Genomic DNA, 22,643 nt, shown 5'->3' with positions numbered 1-22,643 from the left:
TTTATCACTTCTTTGGCTGTTCTCCAGTTTTTGGGAGGACAAGGTATCAAAATAGGTCTTTTCACGTATGTTGCAGATGGTTCCATCCACATTTCATTTTTCTTCTTACAAGATTGCAGACAACTTAAATCCCTCTTCTTCCTTACTTTATCCATTTTTCTCCTCGTTGTGGAACTTCTTGAAGAATTGACTTAGTAAGGCCTCATTGTTTTTTGCTAATTTTTGCTACATGACAGTTCATTGATTCATTTCCTTCCCAGGAAACCTGAATGTTAGTTATCATGTGTGAGAGTCACCATTACTCTTGCTCTGTTTGTCACTATTTCTTATTTGAGATCTTGTTACTGTGACAGGCGTGGGTTAATGCATTCTCACATCCTAAGGTCTTTCATATTTGCAACAGATTTTTTTGCTACTGTGCTTGTTAGTATTGCTCATAACATTTCTACATTTAGATAAGTAGTTGTACTGATGATCTGTTAGACATGGAAACAAATAATTAGGCAATAACCACAAGCAATGGAAATAAAAGAAATCTCATAAGCTGGCCTGCTTTTAGGGAAGTACAGCTCAGTTTTACATCTGTGAATGTTAGGGCTGTTTTACAACATTTGCTGGCACATCCTAATCATTCTGTGGCTAACACTGTACAGCCCTGTGTCATAACAACCTTTAAATTCTGCCATGGGGTGAGTATGAGGAAATAATGATAGCAATCAGAAAAGGGACTAATAAGTAAAATTTACCCTCTGAGCTTTCTGAGGCGCAAACTTGGAGTCTTCCCTTTGATAATTGCAGCTCACTGAAATCAAAGGACCTGTGGCAATTCAAAGAAGATGAGAATTGTTCCCATTGTTCTCAAACAATGGGATGAGAGTTCTTGACACTAGCATAAGCAAATATGCACTTCATTTCAGAAGAAAGAAAATTGCATGAAGTTAGTTGTCCAAAATCTACTCTTGCAAAGACAGACAGTGTGTTAAAACTTCTTGTATAATCATGTAAATCATCTACAGAGTAAGCAGCAGTTTTGGACAGCTTAAGTATAGTATAGTAATATAACTAATGATGATACTTTGTACTGATTTAACACCTTTCATCACAAAGAACATTACCAAACACTAGTTACTTGAGGCTTAAAACATGTTTGTAAAAGGCTGTTATACCATTGTACAGATTGCACACAGAGATTAAATGGCTTGGGTTAGGCCACACAGCGAGTGAGCAGCAGAGCCAAAAGGAGAGCGTGAGTGTTGGCTCCCAGCCCTGTGCTCCAACTACTGGACTCCACTTCCTTCATACTGAATTCCCATATTGCTTCTCTGAAAGAGCTACTGAAATTTTTGAGCACATGATAATTTTTTGTGTAATACCCAACCAATTCTCTTTTTCTCTCCTAGTTCTTGTATGACACTGCATTAACAGAATGATTATATTTTTACCTGTCTAGAAGTTGCCTGGGTCTCCTGGCTCTGGTGGCAGGTGACATCATGGTGCTCCCATTCCCTGTCTCCAGTACAAAAATCACTGCTTCATTCTGCTAGCTTCCGTTGTGGCCTCAGCGTTACACCCTGAGCTCTGCTGTGTGAGTGGCTATACTATTCCGTGCTTAAATAATTCCAGCTATATGCTAGATAATGTGAAACACATGTCTCCCAGGCAATGGAGGAAGCTGTCGGTCCTGCTGCTGCTGCTGTAGTTTCCCACAGGCAGACGGTCAGGTAACAAGGCACAACCTCCCGACTGCTTTGTGCTGCCACGAGTGCACGTGTGTGCTCAGCGATAGATGGATGCAGCTGCCCTGGTGCGCGCTGCCACCGCCGGGCCCGGCTCGATGAGGGACAGGGCAGGACAGGCATTGGTGTGGCACTGCTTCCCTTCCCTGGAAGCGGGACAACAGCACACTCTACGCTGCAGGCGCAGTAGAAAACAGCATCAGCCAAAGCAGCGTGATGTTCATAAAACGAGGAAAAACTGAGAGAAACAAATTATTATTTTTTAAAACGGTCGGAAGTACCGGAAGAAAAGGGAGCTTTGCAAGTTGCCTCTGTACTATAGAAACGGGGGTGTGACTGAATATCTAAACCACCTACACTAGGAAGATGCCACCCAATCACTGTGTGCATGCTCTGCAGAACTCCTCCCCTCTGCCGCTGGCTCAGCGCAGACCTTGAGAGGAGCTGCCTGTTGTGGAGCATGCACTGTAACATATAAAAGCTGTTAGCAGTTCCTGTGGCCAGAAAGCTTCACAACTAGCAGAGTTTTGTTCTTTGGGAGTTTGTAATAAGAGACACTCCTTCACAAAGGTCCATATCATCCCATAGGAGAGTGTTACACATACTGGGAGAACAATAGACTGTATTCATTGTGGTATTATCCAAAGGTAAGCCATTCAGTTCAGTAAGCTTGCTTTGCATGCAGTTTTATTAATGCTCACCACACTTTGCTGTAGTTAAGATATGAATGCTGTTTCAGTGCTTTTTGTGTGTTCTTTTGCCTCCTGGTTTATCTGTGTCAGAATGTCACTATGTCAGAACAATCCATCAGTACAGTACAGGCACAACCTGGATGGGTGTTTTATTTTCAGTGCATAATATTTGTTAAGTTTTCTTGTAGTCTCCCTATTAAGGATTTATAGTGTGGTTTATGGACTGTCACGATTTCAGGAACATGACTAGCTCTAATCATGTAATTCAGGGTATAATAATGTTTAATTTGCTGTTTGTAGCAAGAGGATATTATCATTTAATGATAGTATGTTAGTAAAATTTGCTCAGTAGCACATATTCTGACTGCACTGTTCTTATGGCTGAGTTGACAGACAGAATCTTCTGACCACAGCCTGCCAATTTGCTTTGTCCCACTATCCAGATGTATAGAATCACATCTTTGACATCTTCTCTTCTACAGATCTGTTTTCTACTGCCCTGACTTAAAGCAGAGTACATCTGTGGCCTATCTTTCCCCTTTGGCCCCAAGATGACAGTAATAGCTGCAATCAGTTGTGCTTTTTTATTTTCCGTTCTCTGTGAAACAAGTGCATTAGTGTTACCCAACTCCACTGACCTACTCCTGTCAAACAATAATTTCACTGATATTGAGACGGCTTTGGCAGCTCATCTGGACTCAGCAAAAATTCCCAAAGCCAGACGGAAGCGCTACATTTCACAGAATGACATGATTGCTATTCTTGATTATCATAATCAAGTCAGAGGCAAAGTCTTCCCACCTGCTTCCAACATGGAATATATGGTAAGTGAACTTTGCTAACTTCAGAATGAAACAAACTCTAAGATAGCAATTTCATTTTATTAAATGAATTATGGAAACTGAATTAGGCAGACTAATGAGTTTAACTCACTGCTTACTGAATTGTTCTTTCCTTGCTTCTTTTGAAGTTGAACTGACTTCAGCATTTAGGAAAAGCTAAGTACTGAACTCTGAACCTCTTCCCAGCCCTGTTGAATTTTCATTTCCATAAGTAGTTCACTTGAAGCTTCTGAGACTTCAGGTAATGAAGTTGTGAATTAACTGCTTGTTAGCTTCAAGAGTGGTATATGTTCATAACATACACATGGTCCAACATTGTCATGATGTGACATCACATGTGTTAAAAGTGGTAATCATCAGCTGCTTCACTACTTTGGTGGAGCACGCTGGAAGTCATTGCCCTGGTGTATGCGAAAAGGTAGGCAATGAACGCTTCTAGTTTCTATCACAAAGAGTACTTTCAGACACAATATGGTGAAACTACTGTTGCAATGCAATTCATCTTATGCAGTATTTTTATCATGCTCATGTATTTTAACTACTACATGTTGTTTGCACGAACCCAAGATTAATATTTTTCCATCAGGTATAATGCTTATTTTAGATGCGTTTCTACCATGTAGAATTCAGCGTGTTTGAAATGTTATGTTTGTGACAGGCACCTTTTCCCCTTATTGGCAAAAAAAATTCATTATGTGAATTATCTGTTCCTTCAGGTATGCTGAAAGTTACTCATCCACTGTGATTTCATACATGGCAGTAATAACTGAAGCAGCATGTTTGCCATTTCATGTTCCAGCATTCAATGTATGCATACTCTGGAGCTCTAATGTTAAACATAGGTTGGCTAAGCAAAAAGTATTTTGCCTTCTAAGGTATTCACGCTGTCTTGAAAGCACAGACAAGTTGTGTCAGCACCATATCTGCCTAAAGCCATAGAGCACCTCAGATGACAACAGATGGTTAACAGGTTTGAGAAAATATAACACTATTGGCATGACATAATGACAGAATAGTAATAATAACAACTTCTTTTTAGCAGCTACTGACTAACAGTTTGAACATATGTCTATCACAAGTGTTACCTAAATCTCAATTTGTTCATATAATCTTTGCATATAATCCAAACAGCACCTTGAAATGCTGAGTGCACTCAAAACACTGCAGGATGAAGTTCTGCAACCATATCATACACTGAGTTTGAAGTTTTTTAAGTAGAAAGATTAGAGACAGAAAAAATAGAGAGGTCAAAAGTCAAGCTCAGTCATCATTTTTATTGCTGAGCCCTCAGTTGACATTTCCTTTGATTCTGCATAAATAAACTTTGTTGTAATGTCTGAGGGAATGGCAGCCTACCATACCCTTCCTTGGCTTGTGAGTCTTAGAAATCTGCTCCTTCAGTTTGCTTAAGTGAAGACAGCACCCTGTTATACTCCCAAGAGTTTTATAAGTGCAGTGTTCTTAGCATGCACAGTGAAAAAGAAATTTAAACAGAAAGAAAGATTCCTTGATTGAATCTATAGGTAATGCACACAAATGCAGAAAACTGCCAAGGTTTCACCCATTTTGGTTGGGTGTTCTGTTGCAGCTCTGCTATGGTACTGTGCAAAGTTAGATACAGAATTGAGGTTAAGTTTGTGCCACTTAGATGTTATTCTTTTCCTTGCCCTTTTTACTATTGCTTTTGTTTGTACCAACCGCCCATGGGATGTTTTTGTGTTCCTGGCACCATCAGCCCCATTGATGGTCACAAAGGAAATTCAAAGGGTTTCTTTCACTATTGGTTTCCCAGTAGTAGTTTGTTACTTCATGGAGCATCCTTCAGAACACACCATCAGTTTACTTAGGTAATGATCTAGAATGCAATTCCAATGTGGATCCCCAGGTGGCAGATAATCTTGGCCAGATTCTCTTTCAGAATGTAATCAGTATTTGTCTGCATCTTGTTACTTTACAGATTAAAAAGCCCAGTGACCGATATTACATGTAAGTTTCTCCGCCATCTGGTTCATAATGACAGCAACTTCTATTAAACTTGCTGGATTTGTGGCTGCAAAAAAGGTTTGGTGAATAGGTCTTGGAGATGGAATGGCATTATAAGACTACCAAGCCTGGGGTGCTGTCTTAATAAAGCCTGTTAGAACATGCTAACGTCATTCTCTATTCTCCAATTTCAGTGTATGGCACAGTTTCTGTTTTGTCTTATGAGAACATAAGATTCATTCTGTTAAATATAAAAGAGACTGTGTAACTGAGTACTAATTTCTATAAGTAATAAGCATCATAACTGAATGATTGTCACAGTGTGTGTTCTTGTCCTGAACACTACAGAAAATTGAAGTGACTGTGATGAAAGTGGCCCTTCCCATTCAACTAACAGTGATGAAAAAAGATGTCATGTTTTAGAGGGCTGAAAGTACCTGTAAATGCAGTAGATTCTGGAAGCTTCTTTTAAGTATACTGAAGTTGAGATAGACTATGCAGTCCAGAAACGCATACAGAGATGTTTTCTATACTTCTCTTTGATCATAGTCATAGCATATTTTGGTTTCTTCAATTTTCTCTATTGTTAGGAACTCTTCTTTCTGATGAATGATTCACATTCTGACTTTTACATATCTCTGTTTTTTTTTTCTCTTCATTGATAAGAGCATAGGATTTAGCAGCATAGTTATAGGTAGTTTGAAGTCCCTGGGCATTATTCTGTCTGCCCATATTGTGTTGAATGTTTGTGTGCTATGGGAAATTTGATGACAGGCCACAAAAAGTGGCTTTAAGTGAACCCATTAGACAAGACAAGTTTGGGTGAACATGGCAGTAACAGAAGTGAGGGAGTGTTTCACCTCTCTGCGAGAGAGGTGGATGTGAATGCTGTTCCAGCATGCTCCTGTATGCAGTTACTGATGTAAGTAACCAACTCGAGAGTCAAAAGTAATTATGGGAGACATTCTTAAATTGTTGGTCCCTAGTGAAAGAAGCAGGCATGTTTTAAGTCTGGATGTTCAAGGCTAGATGTGGCCCTGGGCAGCCTGGTCTAGTGGTTGGCAGCCCTGCCCCTGACAGGTGGGTTGAAACCAGATGATCTTTGAGATCCTTTACAACCCAAGACCTTGTATGATTCTATGGTTTTAGGCACTATGAGTCAATAACATTTTGGGTAATATTTCTCTTGAGATGTTACCACTCATTGAGTCATATTTTTATGTATGTCCTCCTTTTATTTCTGATACAGGTAGTGCTATGCCTTCAGTTTGAAGTTTTTCAGCAAGTACAAGACTAGACTAGGTGAATAAGGAAAAGAAAGAAAGCAAAGAAGGAAACATGAATTTCCAAATCGATATGTTAATCACCTCTGATTTTTAGTATCGATCTTTCTATATTCTTCATTTCTCCTCATCCTAACTATGTAATTCTGCAGTCTTGTCTTGGGCTCTTAAGGCTGATGCCACACATGCAGAAAGAAGGCCAACACAATCCTTTTGATCAGGCATATGTCAGAGGACAGTCATCCACTCAGTTTTACATAGTTTTTCTGGAAGAAGAAGAAACGTTCCATAAAACCCATGGTTCAGAAAAGCAAGGTATAGAATTGTCTCCAGTTCTTTTGTGTGAATGGTATATCAATCTGCAAATCCAGGGGAAGTCTGTGGACAAGTGATCGCTTTCTCTGAATGCCGTCTCTATGGTATAGAGACCTTTGTGACCTTCCTGGAACATTTCTGGTGCTTTTAGTAGGCCAGTGAAGATTTACAGTATGTTGTCAGATGAAATTTGAGTTTTATAAAATGTATCATTTAATATGCATTGCTACTATCCGTAGACTCTCAATACATACAGTAAAGAAACATTTGTGCCTGTGAGAATCAAATAGTGTTTGATTCTTTACATTCATTCCCACTTGAGACCAGGTTTTTGATGTAATCCAAGTCCCTGTATGCTTATGAAACCAGCTGTGAACAGATACTTGTATATATGCATGCTTCTTACACTTTCGCATGCACCATGCAGGAGCAGAGAATCTGATAAAACTCCCCTTAAGATGGGAAAATCTAGTCTATGTAAGAGTAATTTAAGGTGAGCTGAAAGCTGTACTGAAAGACAAGCTGAGAGTAGTTCACTGCTGACTTGGAGAGTCTTTCATTTGAGATTCTGCAAGGATGAGTCCCAAGCCCAGTACTGATCAACACAGTCATTAACACACCACCAGTAGCATGCCAGAACTACAATAGATGGGGCCAGATTATACACTCACAAACATGAAGATAGATGTTTGTGGAATGCTGTCTGAAGATTTTTAAGGATTAGAGAAATATTCTAGGTAAACTTGAGCCTGGTTCTGTCTAGAAGATGGTCTGGTAGGGTTTCAGATCGTATTTATTTGTTCAGTGAATGTTTTGGGGAAAAACATGCCCCTTAGTGAATGTGTCATTTTGTAGTACTTAAAGTAGTAACAGATTCCCAGACTAGCCAGAAACAAATCAGTTGTTTCATGGCAACGTAAGACAGTTTCTCATGAACTGGTGGCAGAGGAGTTGAGGAGTTGGAAGGGAATGAAGAATCTGAGTTCATTCATGTTCTAGTCCATTTTATCACATTATTTCATATGGGATTTACAAAGGAAATTAGAAGTTGTTCTAAACTAATTTTGCTACTGCCCATGGCAGGAGGATTAGATCTAGATGATCTTTAAGGTCCCTTCCAACATACGACAGTTGTGTTCCAAAAGAAACTCCTACAGTCCTGTAGCCTGAGACAAAGTCACAGGGGAAATCTGATTACTCAGTAATGCCCATTCTCTTTGTTGAATGATGAATTTGGAGACTTTACTTCCTGTCCACAAAGATTTGCAAGCAATACTCGAAAGTCAGTTCTGAGAAGCAAGAAAATAGTCCACTTAATGGTCATCAATAGAAATAGCTTCATAGCTATTTCACTCCTAAATGTGAAAGTTTTCACAAAATTTTCTTGCTGTCACACTGATCTTAAAAAATGTTCCATTAATTTGCTGTAGGTAACAGATAAGACAAACAAAAGTGTTTTCTAACTACTTCATATTTTCCAAAGTTTTAATATCTGAACACCTTTCATTTGGACGTAGAAAAAGTGAATTAATTTGTTTTCATCTTAAATTCAAATGCATTTCTGATAAATAAAGTTCTCAATTTGTTTGCCTATTTTTTATATTGTCAATTCTTACAAACCATTCTAAATCTTGAAGGACATTTTGTTCTTGAGTTGTTTGCCCTGGCTCATCTACATTGTCCCACTGAAACCATTCATGACTATGAGGACTGCAGGACTAGTTTCTTCAAGATTTATGTCTGTTGAGTTGGATAGAATCTCTTAATTCATATAGTTTATCCCCACCCCCTTGTTGGGCTTCCTTCTGCATTAAATACATATGGTTTTCATCTTGTCTACTCCTGAACAACTATAGTGATGCTGTCTCAGTCACATCTCTTGGCAAATATTTTACCTTAGGAATAGAAATGATTTCCAAATGTCTAACCTAAGTACTTCCCTCTAAAATTCAGATAATTAATCTTTTACATTATATTTCTTTCCAGTATAATTTCTTTCCTTGCTTCATTTTAAACATTACTCTTCATAAATTTACTGCCAGTTTTCTTGGCATTAAGTTGTATGTGTATATATATATGTTTATCTAACTCCATGTGCATATCTTACAATACTTCTGCATATAGGCACAAATTAATGTTGCACTCCAATTACAGCTCTCTTATATCACTGTCAAAGCAGGTTAGACATGTACTTAAGTACGCATGTTTAAAGACACAAATGACATAATGCAATGAAGAATTAACCCTTCAAGTAACTGTTCCCTTATTCCCGTGAATGCAGTAAAGATTGAAACAATGAGTCAAGGTACAAAGATTGTAATTTGCCACCATCATGCACAAAGTAAATCTAAGTACAGTCTATTTCAATTCTCTGGGAGGAGAGATGTGTAGGCACTTGGAGCTTGCCTGGTGTTATTCACCTGTCCCAGTTTTCCATAGCTTTTAGCTTGCTCTGTGCTGCGGATTCATAAGTGAGATGAATATGATTGGGGTGCAATAGGAAAATACACTCATTGGCTCCAGTTTCTCCCTCCTACCCCTTTTGTTTATCTTTAAACAGCTGAGTAGTTTCCTTCTGTTTGGAACCATAACCAATGAACAGGAGTGTCTGAAGATGCCATGAACATGATCCTTTACTTTCTTCACTTACTTGCTTCTTACAGCACTGCTGTCAACAATGCAACACTGCCCAGTGCCTATCAGTGAGATACAGGATGCATTTTTCAAGCAGGCTTCTAACCACAGAAGTTTAGGAGCCACAGTTTAGTCTCAGTAACTAAAGTAGTGTTCCTCTAGGATAAATAAAACCAAAACTGATTCTAGCTGTTTGATTTACAGAAGTGATAAGTAAGTTGTATTCAGTGTGAATAACAGAAGACCTGCTTTAAGAGATGAAGAGAATTGATTTTTCCTGAAAAGCAATACTTGAAATATTTGAAGAACTTCCCCAAAAATGATTTGTTGATAAATGCTGTAATAAGAAATGGCTGTGTTAAATTTGTTTTTCTATGAGAGCTCCTTTCCAAATTTTTATGTTTATTTTAAAACACCGATCTCCTGATGGTACTTTAAAACAGAATATTTACATTATTTAAATTTAGTATTAGCAGAAAGCCTTCTAGGAGTTTAAGCAAACAAAAAACAACCTAGTAATGACAGAAAAGCAGCCTGCCCAGTACCCTCAGAATTAGACATTCCTCTATTATTAAATGTAGCACCTCTTGAACTTTTTGGCTAAAAAGAGAGACAGGGCATTTTTCACAAAAATCTTGATCCAGAATACACAGTGCTTTGTTTCATACATGAATGGAGAAGATAGTTGCCTTAAACCTCTCAACATTTTAACCCTCCTTCTGTGTCTGAAAAGAAGATCTGAAGAAGAGCCTATGCTATCTGGGCCTATGGAAATGTGTATCATAAAGTAAGCAAAAGATGGAAACTCTGGGATAACCACTTTTGGGCAGAGAGAAAGGTCTTCACCACAGGTATCTGCATCTGCAAATACTTTTACAGGTGCCATGAGGTCTATATTGACTCAAGTGAGACAGGACTGTACTTTCATCTCTGTCTGTATGGCTTATCTATTAGTCTGTTTAAATAAAGATTTTTAAACTGAGTCTTCTTATTAGAATGAAGAACTATTGTTCTTTATCCTGAAGGAAGAAGAAACTATCTGGTTTCCATTGCATCACACTGCTGTATCTTTTGGTTACAGCTACTGAAACAACAAGTATTAACTTTGAAAACTTCTAAAGAAATTAAGGAACATTTTTTTTAATATAAATGAAAAAATCCATTGCTTACTAATACTTTTGTAACAAAAAGTAGAAAATGTAGATATGTTTTGTAGAGAAGAGGATAAACACACTCTATAACACATTTTGTATTTACATTTTGTGGGTTTGAGAGAAGGTGATCTACACAGACTGTAAAAGTCAGACACCTTCCTCTTCAGACTTATGAAAAATTGTCAGGGTGACGTGGAACTGGACACAGCTTGGCCCTTTTTGTTACCAATTCTGAGATAAGCTCTTGCCAACTAAAATGTGCCTTGCAGTAGGTTAGGAAAGCACTAAATATTTTAAGATATGTAGTTATGATATAACTTTTCCAAAAACTAAACAAATAATAGCATATCAGGGAAGCTTAATGTTATTAAATTTGACAACCTACCAATTTTCTTTGTTTCTTATTGCTTAAAGATCATGTGCCAAACATGAAAAGAAATGTGGGCAACATTTAGGAGAAACAAATTGGCTATTAGAAATGGTTGAGCCTCAAATAATAGGAGTTTGAATTTAGACCAAATAGACACCCAGAAATACAAACTTCTATGTAAAATACAGACTTGGATTTTCATATGAAAAGAATTTCTGGCAGTGAGTTTTCTTGGATCTCTGTCTAGTGATGCCCTCGGCACTGTAAGTCAGTCTTTCTAATACTGAGCCCTTCAGAAGTGTGAATCAGATGTTTGGAGGTTTGTTTACACGAGAGCAAATTGACTGTGAAACACTGCATAATTTTACTTTGAGATGCAGTGGAGTATTGGACAAGTAGCTTAATGTATTAACCCTGTATGTGTTTGCAAAAGAAGCAAGTACAGAACTGCTGTTTCCATTGAGATTTTTTTCCTCTAGAGAATAGACTTTGGGAATCCTCTGTGTGAATTTTCTGTGTAAACTTTCTAATTAGTATCTAATCCATTTGGGAAAAGATATGCACATGTAGTAGGCACCAATTACAGTATGCACAGTAAAATACGTAACAGGTGGCAGCTGACAGCAAAAAGTATTCATATTCTTAGAGAGACTTCCTAGAGTCCAAATGATCTCAGAGCCCAAATAAATAAATAAAGTTTGCCAGATCTGTCTATAACTTCCAGTGAGCTCATGTTTTCATCACCCAGTATGTATTGAAAAAAGCAAAAAGACAAGGCTCTTTCAGCCACTTTGCTGAAAATACAAGCAGGCAGAGGGGCTAGTGGTTTTAATATTAAGCTTTATGCCAAACTAAGGGTAGTGAATGTGGTAGTAGGTCCTACAGAAAGTCTCTGGACCTTTAAAAGCATCAGGTTCAGCTATGCAACAGAGAAGGGAAAAAGCTATGCTAGGGAAGCATCCTGCATGCTCTGTACGCTATTGTGGGACTTCTGAGAAATGGGTACCGCATGTGTAAGCAGTACTGTCAATGCAAGGCTGTATGGCTGAATGACCCATGAGGACAAGATCTGTGTATCTGGAGAGGTAGCAGTCTACATCTGCTAATCCTCTCTGGGATTTGCACTAGCAGCTGTGAAGTGCAGCTGCACAGATGGACTGGATATGTCAGATTTCATCTTTCAGTTTACCAATGTTGTTATTTATTTATTTATTTATTTTTTCTTTCCTAACTTTTCCCATTCTGGAAGTAAGTGCTGCTGATCTTCAGCAGGAGAAAATAACAGAAGGCATAGGGATAATGAAGAATAAAATCAGAACTCTGATCTAGAACGGTTATTTTTTTTTTGACTGATTACTTCTAGAAGAAGGTCCTACTGGCCATCTTTCCGAGGTGCATAGGAACTGCTATGGATTTATTTCTACTATTGGTACCAAATAGCAATCTGAAGAACTAATATGAGTCCACAGTAAGCACATGATTGAGACAAATAAGATGACAAAAATGACCAAAAAAATAAAAAAACAAAAAAAATCCCACTTTCTATTATTGTTATTATTGCTAAATATAAACTACTATCACCATGCAGTTGTATTGAGATTGCATATCCCAACTTTTCATCTGCAATCTTATCATGCAACTGCTGTCAAGTAAAAAATCATTTGCATAGGAGAGTGTTTAATAAATTTGACCTGTTCAGTCTGGATTTGCACTAGATCTTGAATCTGGAGCTTGTCACTAACTGGGCAGCTGATGGCAGCAGGCTTGACATGTCACAGCTGACTTGGCAGTAGAACTAGCTGCCCTTGCCTGATGGGTGTTCTGGGGGATTCTTAGGACTGTTAGTTATTGGGTTATACATGTTTTGCATAAAGAACTTTCTTTGCCACTGAGAAATATGTAGACTGTTGTCCTAGTTGATATGTTATATGAAAAAAAGCCAACACAAAATACCAGCATGACAAAGTCCACAGTAACGTACTGAGAGCTGCTGGTATTTAACATTTAGAGCAAGTGAGAGGAGCTTCTTTGCTACCAGCTATAAATCTAAGTCAGGGTATTTTAAGGATTATGATGAGAGCAAAGGATTGGAAACACAGTTCTGTTCTGCTTGAATGCATTAAAATGATCATGAACAGAACCCCAGGCTCCCAGGTTAAAAACTTATCATCGTGAATTCCTCAGCTAACCCATCTCTTCTAGCAGTGCAATATCTTTGCTGGCAAGCCATAATGTTCCTACTTGTCATGTTTTATCCATTTTTTATTTGTGACAATGAAGGCTGTAAACTAGATTTCTTCAAAAATAAAGTAATAAATACAGTTTATGCACAGATACCCCAAAGAAATAAAAAAAATAGTACAGCATATCAGTAAATATTCTTCTCAATTTCTTTCTGGATCACTTCTTGTGACCCATCGCCGTGAGTAACAATTTCAAAAAATTAGCACAGAAGAGGAGATTTTATTAATGTTTATTTTGGTAATGGTGTCTTACATACAATAAGACATGTAAAAGTATTACCATAGTAAGATATTTGTCCTGATATCAGTGGAAATCTGCGCTGTAAACTACAGAGGAGGTATCCTTTTACCTTGGAAAGAAAACATTAATGCTTAGCTCCGGAATTTAAGAAATCAGGAAAAGTTAAAAATATTTCAGCTTTAACATGGAAGTCATCTTTTGCTAACTGGTCATCCCCATCCCAGTAATATTTGCATAAAGAATAACCAGACTACCAAAGGATAGGTTGATTTTTTTTTCTCACTCTCTGTATTCACTAGGAATAATGAATTCTAAATCTCTCTTCTTTCTAATTTTTAACTTCAAGAACTTATAAAGCATATATGACTTTGTCAGTCATATTTTCTCAGGTGTGGCATCTTCAGTGGGGGAGCTAGAAATTTAGTTTTAAATTTACCTTTACAGTTCTAAAGGTATTAGTGTAATTATCGGTTTTACTCAGGAAATATCACTGCTTGAATCAGATCTTTTTTGTCTACCCATGAGAACACTGAAATAAACATTTTATCTGCATGTACTGTATCTTTGCTTTTGATGTAATGAGTTATTACAAAATATAACATCATTCTTAGGGCAAGTATCTGGAGTAAAGGGCTGACAGATCTTGGTAGGTGGCTCGGATGGAGCCACTAACTGCTTTCTGAGAAAAAAAGAAAATCTGAGCATGCTTTGCTCTGATAGGTACATGGAAACTGAAAATCATGATTCTGCCTTTTTATTTTTGACAATGTTGAAGAGTTACAATAGAAACAGACACATATTTTGATATTTATAGAGTAGCGATGTTTCGCTTTCTTTTTCTAGTGAAAAGCTATGAAATATAGAAATTTTTGCCTTTCAGTTGGGGAGATTATGTCCTCTCACAAAAATAGGAAACAAGTCATTAACATTCTTCTATATAGAACAGAAGTTTAAGAACATATCATTTTTAACTTTGCAAGGGTAGGAGTTCATTTATTTTAATAAAAGCATCCATCAAGGGTCAATGAGATATTTTATCATTTATCATTTCCTTTCTTGACTTAGCTAATTATTGTATGGGTGACTTAGATCATCCTACATCATTAGCATCATTCAAAATACAAGAGAGTGCCCTGGCAGAATTAGGAAACCATCATTCTCCTTGAAAGAAAATGTATAAAAAATTCTCTCTAATACAGAGAGAAACCTCAAGACACAATCAAGAAACTAAAGTAACAGTCACACATGGCCACTTGTTTAATTGAGCTGCTTTACAATATTCAGAAAATTATGATCTTTCATTAAATGCACCTACATAATGTATTATGTTTTTGATTTTTCCAGCTATGGAAAAATCTCTCAGGATATCACCTGAAATAATTTTTTTCCAAGTACTGACAATCCTGTGAATGGCCAAACTGAGCTCTGGGAGAGGTGGACTGAGTCCTTGAGCTCTGTGATCTGCAAGCTGACATATTGCAAAGGAAACCTGGAGCCCAATGTTTTAATATCAATTTCTGCCAGAAAGGTTGCATAGCTTATGTTCGGATTAAGCCTACTTAAAGGAAATATGCAACCCAGCACTGAGCTGTACAGATATGTAGAAATCCTGAATCAGACCTTATACAAGATAAAATTTTAATTTGCTAACTTGCATAGAACTGCACAACACAATATGTGAAGCCACACTAAAAGGACTCAGACTTTCCTTACAGCAGAACTAGGTGGTGCTCCAGACAAAAAATACAGTCCTTAGGATGGTCTGATATTAATCTTTTTGCCCAGAAGTAGTCATATCTACAGTGGAGGTAACACCACCATCCCACCTCCCTTCCCTCATTAAAATAAGCATACAGATCCAAAATTCCACAATCCCTTAATACCATAAAAATCCTGAGACTTCATTCCTGAGACTGTCTCTGAAAGTGAGCTTGAGACAATGGTAATGCTGCTTTGAGTCCCTACTCTCTTTTAGCTAGTATAAGTTAACTATGACTTTATATATCCATTCCTTACAAATGTTCTTCAGTTTGCTAATAACAGTTGCTATACTGTCCTTACAACTATGAATCTTTTTACTTTTCAAGTAAAACTATAGTAATCAATCAATCAAGAAGATTGAGGTTTATTCTTGAAAAATTACTGCAGAACGAAAGCTTTCAGAGCAGCAATATATTTACAGTGATTCAACAGTCTGTCAGAAAGTTCGCAATAAGAACAAATGATACTGATTAATAGAGCTCCATTTAACCCTTTTTACACATAAATTGTCATTGTGTTCTATTTACAAATAACATAGTGAAGTTGCTGCCTGAAGTACCCTGCTGCTTTCCATTTTAGTTCCCATTCTGCTGCAAAAATTGCTCCCCTAACACATAAATTGAACAGAGTCAAAAGAGAAAGCTTCTTCATTTGAACTGCAGACATTGTTTTAAAGTTCAATTCAGCTGGGTAATAGTTATGTACACCATTCCTCAAATAAAAGCATAGCCAGGTATTTGTCTTCAATTGTTGTGGAAAGATCTTTCTAATACTGTAGTTTCCTTCCTTTTTTCTTCACCATAATGTTTCTTCAGTTTCATCATAATTTTATTACCTTAGAGAACAGTGGTGATCAGAACCTTATGGTATTAAAAAATATTCCAACAAAGTTTAGAAAAGCAACTGTATCCCCTTTATTTATATAGTTTGTAAGGATCACACAGAATCATAGAATCACAGAATGACCCAGGTTGGAAGGGACCTTAAGGATCATGAATCTCCAGCCCCCCTGCCTGGCAGGGCCACCAAACTTCCATGTTTACTAGATCAGGTTGCCCAGGGCCCCATCCAACCTGGCCTTTAACACCTCCAGGGATGGGGCATCCACGCCATCCCTGGGCAGCCTGTTCCAGTACATCATCACTCTCCTAGTAAAGAACTTCCCCCTAACATCCAACCTAAATCTTCCCTCTTTCAACTTAAAACCATTTCCCCTTGTCCTACTAGTATTGTCTCCTTCAAAGAGTTTACTCCCCTGAAAAAAACAGCTACAGAAAGGCAGGAAGGTGTGACCCATGACATTACAAGGTTTCCTCTAAGGAAAGAAGCTCCCGCGGTCTTACAAGAAATTCTACAAGAATTTATTTTACTATTTGTTTATAGAATGGGTAGGAATAACAATCTCAGATGAAACTCTGGCAAAATTCCCCCTGACTTAATTAAAGCTTAGATTTTATTCCTGATGCTCAACTAGCATGTGCTGTTTGAGTGCACAGAAACCCCACAGCAACTTTACTGAGTCTTGGGAAGTGTGTTTGGATATTGATATTGCCCCAAATCCTAGCATTGGCCTCTCACCTATGTTCAGTCTGTTGGAAAAAAATTAAGTAAGTATAATTTTTAAGTGTTGTTTAGCAGGGAGTTGTGTGTGGAACATAGTCAGACAGCTTTATAGGAAAATAATCTTTGGCTGAGGAAAGAAAAATAATTTGGTCAAAGGATGTTGACTTCAAGTTGCCAGTGGAAGTGTGGTGAGATGCTTTTAACTGCTCATGGATCAGTTAAACCCACGTCTTTATATTTGATCACAGGAAGGTAAGTTCTTCCCCCAAGCACTAAGGGCCTAGCATACAAAAATTTGCTATCCCCACAGGAGTGAATGAGCAAAGTCTGGCCCTGTGTATTTACATGATTAGTTTATGAGGATGAGTCACCTCTTCAGATCTCGACTCACTGTGTATGAAAATCTTTTTTTTTTTTTCGATTTTCCTTTCATGTTAGGCAAGTTTCTCTGCCATGTTTAATAGAAAGGCTGGACTGACCGCTATTACACAGTTCACAGTTTTGTTTATCACAGTTTTAAACTTCTTTGTTAATTGCTTTGAACTTTTCAATTTCTCTTCATCTAGAAACTACCCCTCATGTTACTTCATTTTCTACTTTTACGATATTTTTCTAGTTCTGTAGTTCTGTGCATCTTTTTTTTTTTTTTTTTTTTTTTTGTTTTGTTTTTTTTTCTTATTTTCTTTGTGTGTGTGTGTAGAGCACTGAAGCCTCGTGGGTTCATAAAGCCTTAAATCAGTTTGCCATGGTCTCCTGCATAGCTAAAACAGGGAACTGATCTGAGATAAAAATTAAAACAAGTTTTGACTCAGAATCAAACTCCTTTGGAAAGACTGCAGTAACAGTACAGCCTCTTGCAGTTTAGAACATTTAAGGTCATTCTGAGATAATCATTTTTTCCGCGTCAGCCTAGAATTAATTATTTTCCTTCTCTTGTGAAGAGGAACTAGAGCTAGTCCTAGATGTACTGAGACCATCACTTCTAGAAAAGAAAAGATGTTGGTGAAGTGCACTTCCCTTCCTCATGAAATACAAACGATTACCTAGCAGGAGGGGACTCCGTACAAGGGTATTTCATCAACCTGTTAATGAAGTAGTGGAAGGAATTGAAAGATACTGCAGATGTTCGCTCTCCCTCTCATTTCTCATGCAGAGGTCATGTGCTCGTTCTTGTTCTCTCTCTTCCTCTTCTCTGCCAAAAATTTAGTATGTCCAGAGAGTGGTCAAGAGTGAGTAAATAATGGCAAGCAGAGTGAACTATATACCCAGTATAGTTCACCTGTCAACCTCACACATTTCAACTGAGTTTGAAATAATCCCCTAAAACTTTCCCAATCTAATGATGCTAATGATTCCAGAGTAACACAAAATGAAGCTAAAGAAAGTGGACTAGCAATATTCTCACTGTCCAAGAAAGAAACATGCCCAGTTTATAAAGGGCGTTAATGGTGAAAACTCAATCTAGTCTTCACAGTTCTTTGTAACAAGTAACACACTACTTTGCAAGGCAGTTTACTATGCAAATAAATAAATAAATAAATAAATAAATATGCTGAGTGAAAACCAGGAGCTTGATGCTATTTGTGCAAATATAGTACACATTCAAATTACTGTGGGACTGCAGCCAGGTCACTTGGGAGCAAGTACGCAAACCTCATGTTCAGCCTCCTGGCAGAGAGCACTCATGCCAGAAGCGTGATTAATCCCAGCAAAGGAGGGTGTTTATGGGGTGTCACAATACTGGCTGAACTGCCCCTTATGGATGCACACCAGGAAACTGTGTTTGGACCCACACACTGGTTCATGTGCTTCTCCATTCCCCCATGCCTGGGCAGGTTCCAAGCACTATCTGTGGCCCTGGCCTCTCAGGCGTGATTCCCATGCCCAGTTTTATGATGGTATCTGCTATTGCCTCCTCTTTCAGCTATCCTTTTGGTACCACTGATAAACTGCAGAGATTATAAAGGGTTATTTGTGTACTGGATGCATTCAGATGATTGGCTTAATAACAGAGATAGAAATCAGGACAAATATCAGTACACAGTTTTCTTCTTCTTGGACCCTGAAGCATTTTTTTAGGTTTTGACAGTGCTGAAGCAACTCCAGGTCCCTCCTCATGTATGGTAGTGCTCCAGCTTAGCCTTCTTTTCTTGAGTTATAGGCTTATCTCTATCTCCTCCAAGAAACTCCCTTCATTTTTCAGAGATGAAGTCAAAGCACTCTCTGGCTTAAGACTGTTCCTTTTTAGTATGCTTCTTCCTAACTCTCCTCTGTTTCGTCTGTTTTTGCATTGGCCTCATTCTGGTACCTTTGATGAACAGGTGTATAGTTATCCTTCTCTGCTTTAAACACAATCCATCTTACTTTCACTGAAGTGATTCAACTTGAATGGAGGATCATTTGCATTAAGGGTTTATATTGATATCTGTTGTACTTCAGCTTTAATCCAGAAAATACCTCAACCACTCTATGTTAAGAAAGGTTTATTTCTTTTTGCTTGGGGAAATTTCACAAATTACAAGCAGCTGGGGGCATGAATTACTGTCCTAGTCAATGATCTGTGGTCAGTCCTTTCACTCTGCAGTCTTGGGAACTTAAAAGTATGAGTTCATTGTTTTGGAAATCTGTATTAGCTCATAGTACAGAAAATATTTGTATTGTGGGACACCTGATCTTTTGATAAGTTTATTGCTGATTTTGTTTCTTATTTCATACCTTACAGAGCACAGTCTTTATTTTGTAGCTGCTTAAGGTTTATGAGTTCATCTTTGTGTTTAAAAAGATGCAATGTGTCTAGAAATTTTGCTACATTTTGTTCCTTTCTTTCTATGTGCAATTCCCTAAAACTGTTCAGTAGCAAAACAGTTTATATGAGGTTTTCAAAATTCGTGTCTAATTTTAGGATCTAAGGCCTACTTGGATATCACTTAAACAGACAGATAGTTTAGGATTTGTGTTAGCTGGGAAGTATTGGTAATGGTTGGACTAGATGATCTTCTAGGTCTTTTCCAACCTGAAAATTTCTGTGATTCTGTGATTCTGTGTAACATAACAGTAGGCTGTTCTTCATCTGTAGTTCCAGCAGTGCATCAAGTTATAACTAAGCATGTGAATGAGCAAACATCAGTGTATAAGGAGAGAGTGTTTAAGTTCACTTGTCATGTTCTTACCATTGGTGTAGAACTTGAGAAGCTGAATCTGCTCTTACAAACCTCTGATCTTTTTAACCCAGTCAGATAGCAATGTCAGCTCCTATGTCAAAGATGGTGTTGAGAATGATTCTACACCTGGAAACTATTCATTTTTTTGTTTTTGTGAAATCCCTTTTCTTGACTTTGTGGCCTCAGATACAAAAACCTGCTACACACATACTCTCTGTCTACTCCTGAAATGTTATTTCAAAAATATTGGGGTTCTGCGAGGTATGTAATACCTGTGGTGAATGTTCTTCCTTTGCTTTAGCCTTCCATTTGAGCCCCATCCAGTGTTTTATTCCTCTCCACACATGGGTCTCATTAACAAAGTAGAAGAATGCTTGTTCAAGGGCTTTTCCAGGTACAAAGAAGGGACATGAATATAGGCCTTCCTTTGATGATGCAGGCAGGGATTCTGCCCAGATTTGGGGCAGATGTTGTTGCCCGTATGTGCTGATTGCTAATCCACGACTGTCTGTATTTGAGAGGTCTGTTTTTGAGAGGTTATGTTTGAATATTTGTGACTTAAGATATTCTCACATTCTTGTTATGGCTGCTCTTTTTTTTTTTTTTTTTTTTTTTTTTTTTTTTTTTTTTCCCTGTTCTGCTGCTAATGGTGCTTTGTTTTGTCAGGTTTGGGATGAAACTCTTGCCAAATCTGCAGAGGCTTGGGCTGCTACATGCATTTGGGACCATGGACCTTCCTACTTACTGAGATTCTTGGGCCAGAACCTGTCTGTGAGAACTGGAAGGTAGGCAGATATCTTCTGGAAGAGTTATTTTGTCAGTCTTTGAAAGGCCTTTGAGATTCAAATCTTAGGCTGATGCAAGAGACATTTAGTGTTCTAGTAATAATTGATATCCATCTATTGTTTACAAAGATTTTTGTTTGACCAGAGTAGTTTCTTACAATAGAACCATAAAATCATAGAATCATTAAGGTTGGAAAAGAGCTCTAAGATCTTCTAATCCTACTTACCACCAATACTGTCCACTAAACCACATTCCTTAGTATCACATCTGCATGTTTCTTAAACACCTCCAGGGACAGTGACTAAGCAACCTCTCTGGGCAGCTCAGCCCATTCCAGTACCTTATTGCTCTTTTCGAGAAGTTTTTCCCAATATCCAACCTTAATGCTATGACCATGTGATGTACTGAGAAATGTACTTTTAGGTGACTTGTATCACAGTGAATATCAGCAGAAAATTCCAAAATATCTAAATCTGAAATGATATATTCCCTTTCTGTCTTTAAACAAACATAGGTATCGATCTATTCTCCAGTTGGTAAAGCCATGGTACGATGAAGTGAAGGATTATGCTTTTCCTTATCCTCAGGACTGCAACCCCAGGTGCCCTATGCGATGCTATGGACCCATGTGCACCCATTACACACAGGTTATATACATTGCATTCTTTTCAAAATCTGCTGTACAAAGCTGGGCTTTTCTATGATTTATTTATAGCTCTTTTTCATATAAATGTCTATATATAAATATATTTCTTTTCAATTTGGACTTCACCAATAATGAATATTTATTCAGATGGTTTGGGCCACTTCCAATCGTATAGGCTGCGCAATCCACACATGCCAAAATATGAACGTCTGGGGATCTGTTTGGCGACGAGCTGTTTACTTGGTATGCAACTATGCCCCAAAGTGAGTTACTTTCTTTTAATATTGTTTATTTTTATACTGCTTGCATGTTTGGATCCTCTCTTATGCTTACACCTTTTTTTGCATCTTGACCTTTATTTGTGCTTTTTCTGCATGCTGCTCATTCATGCTAACATCATATCTGAATATGCTGCACATGCTTGACTTTAGTATACAGAAGAAAAAAGAAGTCCCTTGGTCTGTATGGAGCAAAAGGCAAAATATATTTTCTACTGTTATTTCTTTGTCCTCTTCCTATGTGTTGGATCTGCTCTAGTTTTAGCTCCTTATTACTTCAATCTATTATGTTTACTCACGGTGAACTAGACTTCCTCGGGTAAGTTACTACACTGTAGGTAAGACTGAACCCGCACTGTTGCCCACAGATGACCTTTTCTTAAGGGCAGCCCTAGCATAGATTTCTTATACAGTGCTTTTACCTAAGCTCAGTGTAGTCCTTTTACCTAAATTCAGTTTCTACAAATTTAATCTTGCCTTCCAAATTTGAGTCCATCAGAGTATGCATCATAGACACCTATGGATTGCCCTTATATCAGACACCTGTGCTGTGACCTGTATAAAACTGAAATATAGAAATGATTTTTCACCCAGCGTTCCCTAGGCAACAACTTAAACTCATGTCTAGGTGCAAAATAAACCAATAAATTGTGAATCTGAGAGAGCTTTGATTTGCTCTGCTTTGGACCAGATCTTCAAAAGCATTATAGATGGTGTAAATGGCTGGTTTCTCTGGCTGTTTAATATTAGGTAGAGCCATAATTCTGTATAGAAATCCAAGTATAATTAATTGAGCACATTTTCTATAAAACTTTCATTCAGACACAGGTCCTTTTGTGGTAAAGTTTATGCCTAAGTATGATGCCATTCTAGCTGTTACACATGTAAAAGATTTCTTTTAAGATTTTAAAGATTTCTCAATTTGAAAGAAGCTAAGATTTAGTAAGAAAAATGA

At 37.7% G+C, this 22,643-nt stretch overlaps 1 protein-coding gene across 1 annotated transcript in view; it reads left to right on the top strand.

Moving 5' to 3' along the window:
• Positions 1-2,209: 2,209 nt before the first annotated feature.
• PI15 (peptidase inhibitor 15) overlaps positions 2,210-22,643 on the top strand; it is a 28,084-nt gene continuing 7,650 nt past the window's right edge. The window contains exons 1-5 of the mRNA XM_072328966.1: positions 2,210-2,383; positions 2,911-3,252; positions 20,645-20,763; positions 21,279-21,411; positions 21,558-21,673. Coding sequence (XP_072185067.1) covers positions 2,980-3,252; positions 20,645-20,763; positions 21,279-21,411; positions 21,558-21,673 — 641 coding nt within the window. The 5' untranslated portion in view covers positions 2,210-2,383; positions 2,911-2,979. The remainder of the gene's footprint in view (positions 2,384-2,910; positions 3,253-20,644; positions 20,764-21,278; positions 21,412-21,557; positions 21,674-22,643) is intronic.

Source organism: Excalfactoria chinensis, chromosome 2 (assembly GCF_039878825.1).
Source record: "Excalfactoria chinensis isolate bCotChi1 chromosome 2, bCotChi1.hap2, whole genome shotgun sequence".
Classification (NCBI taxonomy): domain Eukaryota; kingdom Metazoa; phylum Chordata; class Aves; order Galliformes; family Phasianidae; genus Excalfactoria; species Excalfactoria chinensis.
Note: the sequence above shows the minus strand (reverse complement) of the source record. Positions and strands in the feature narration are given on the sequence as shown.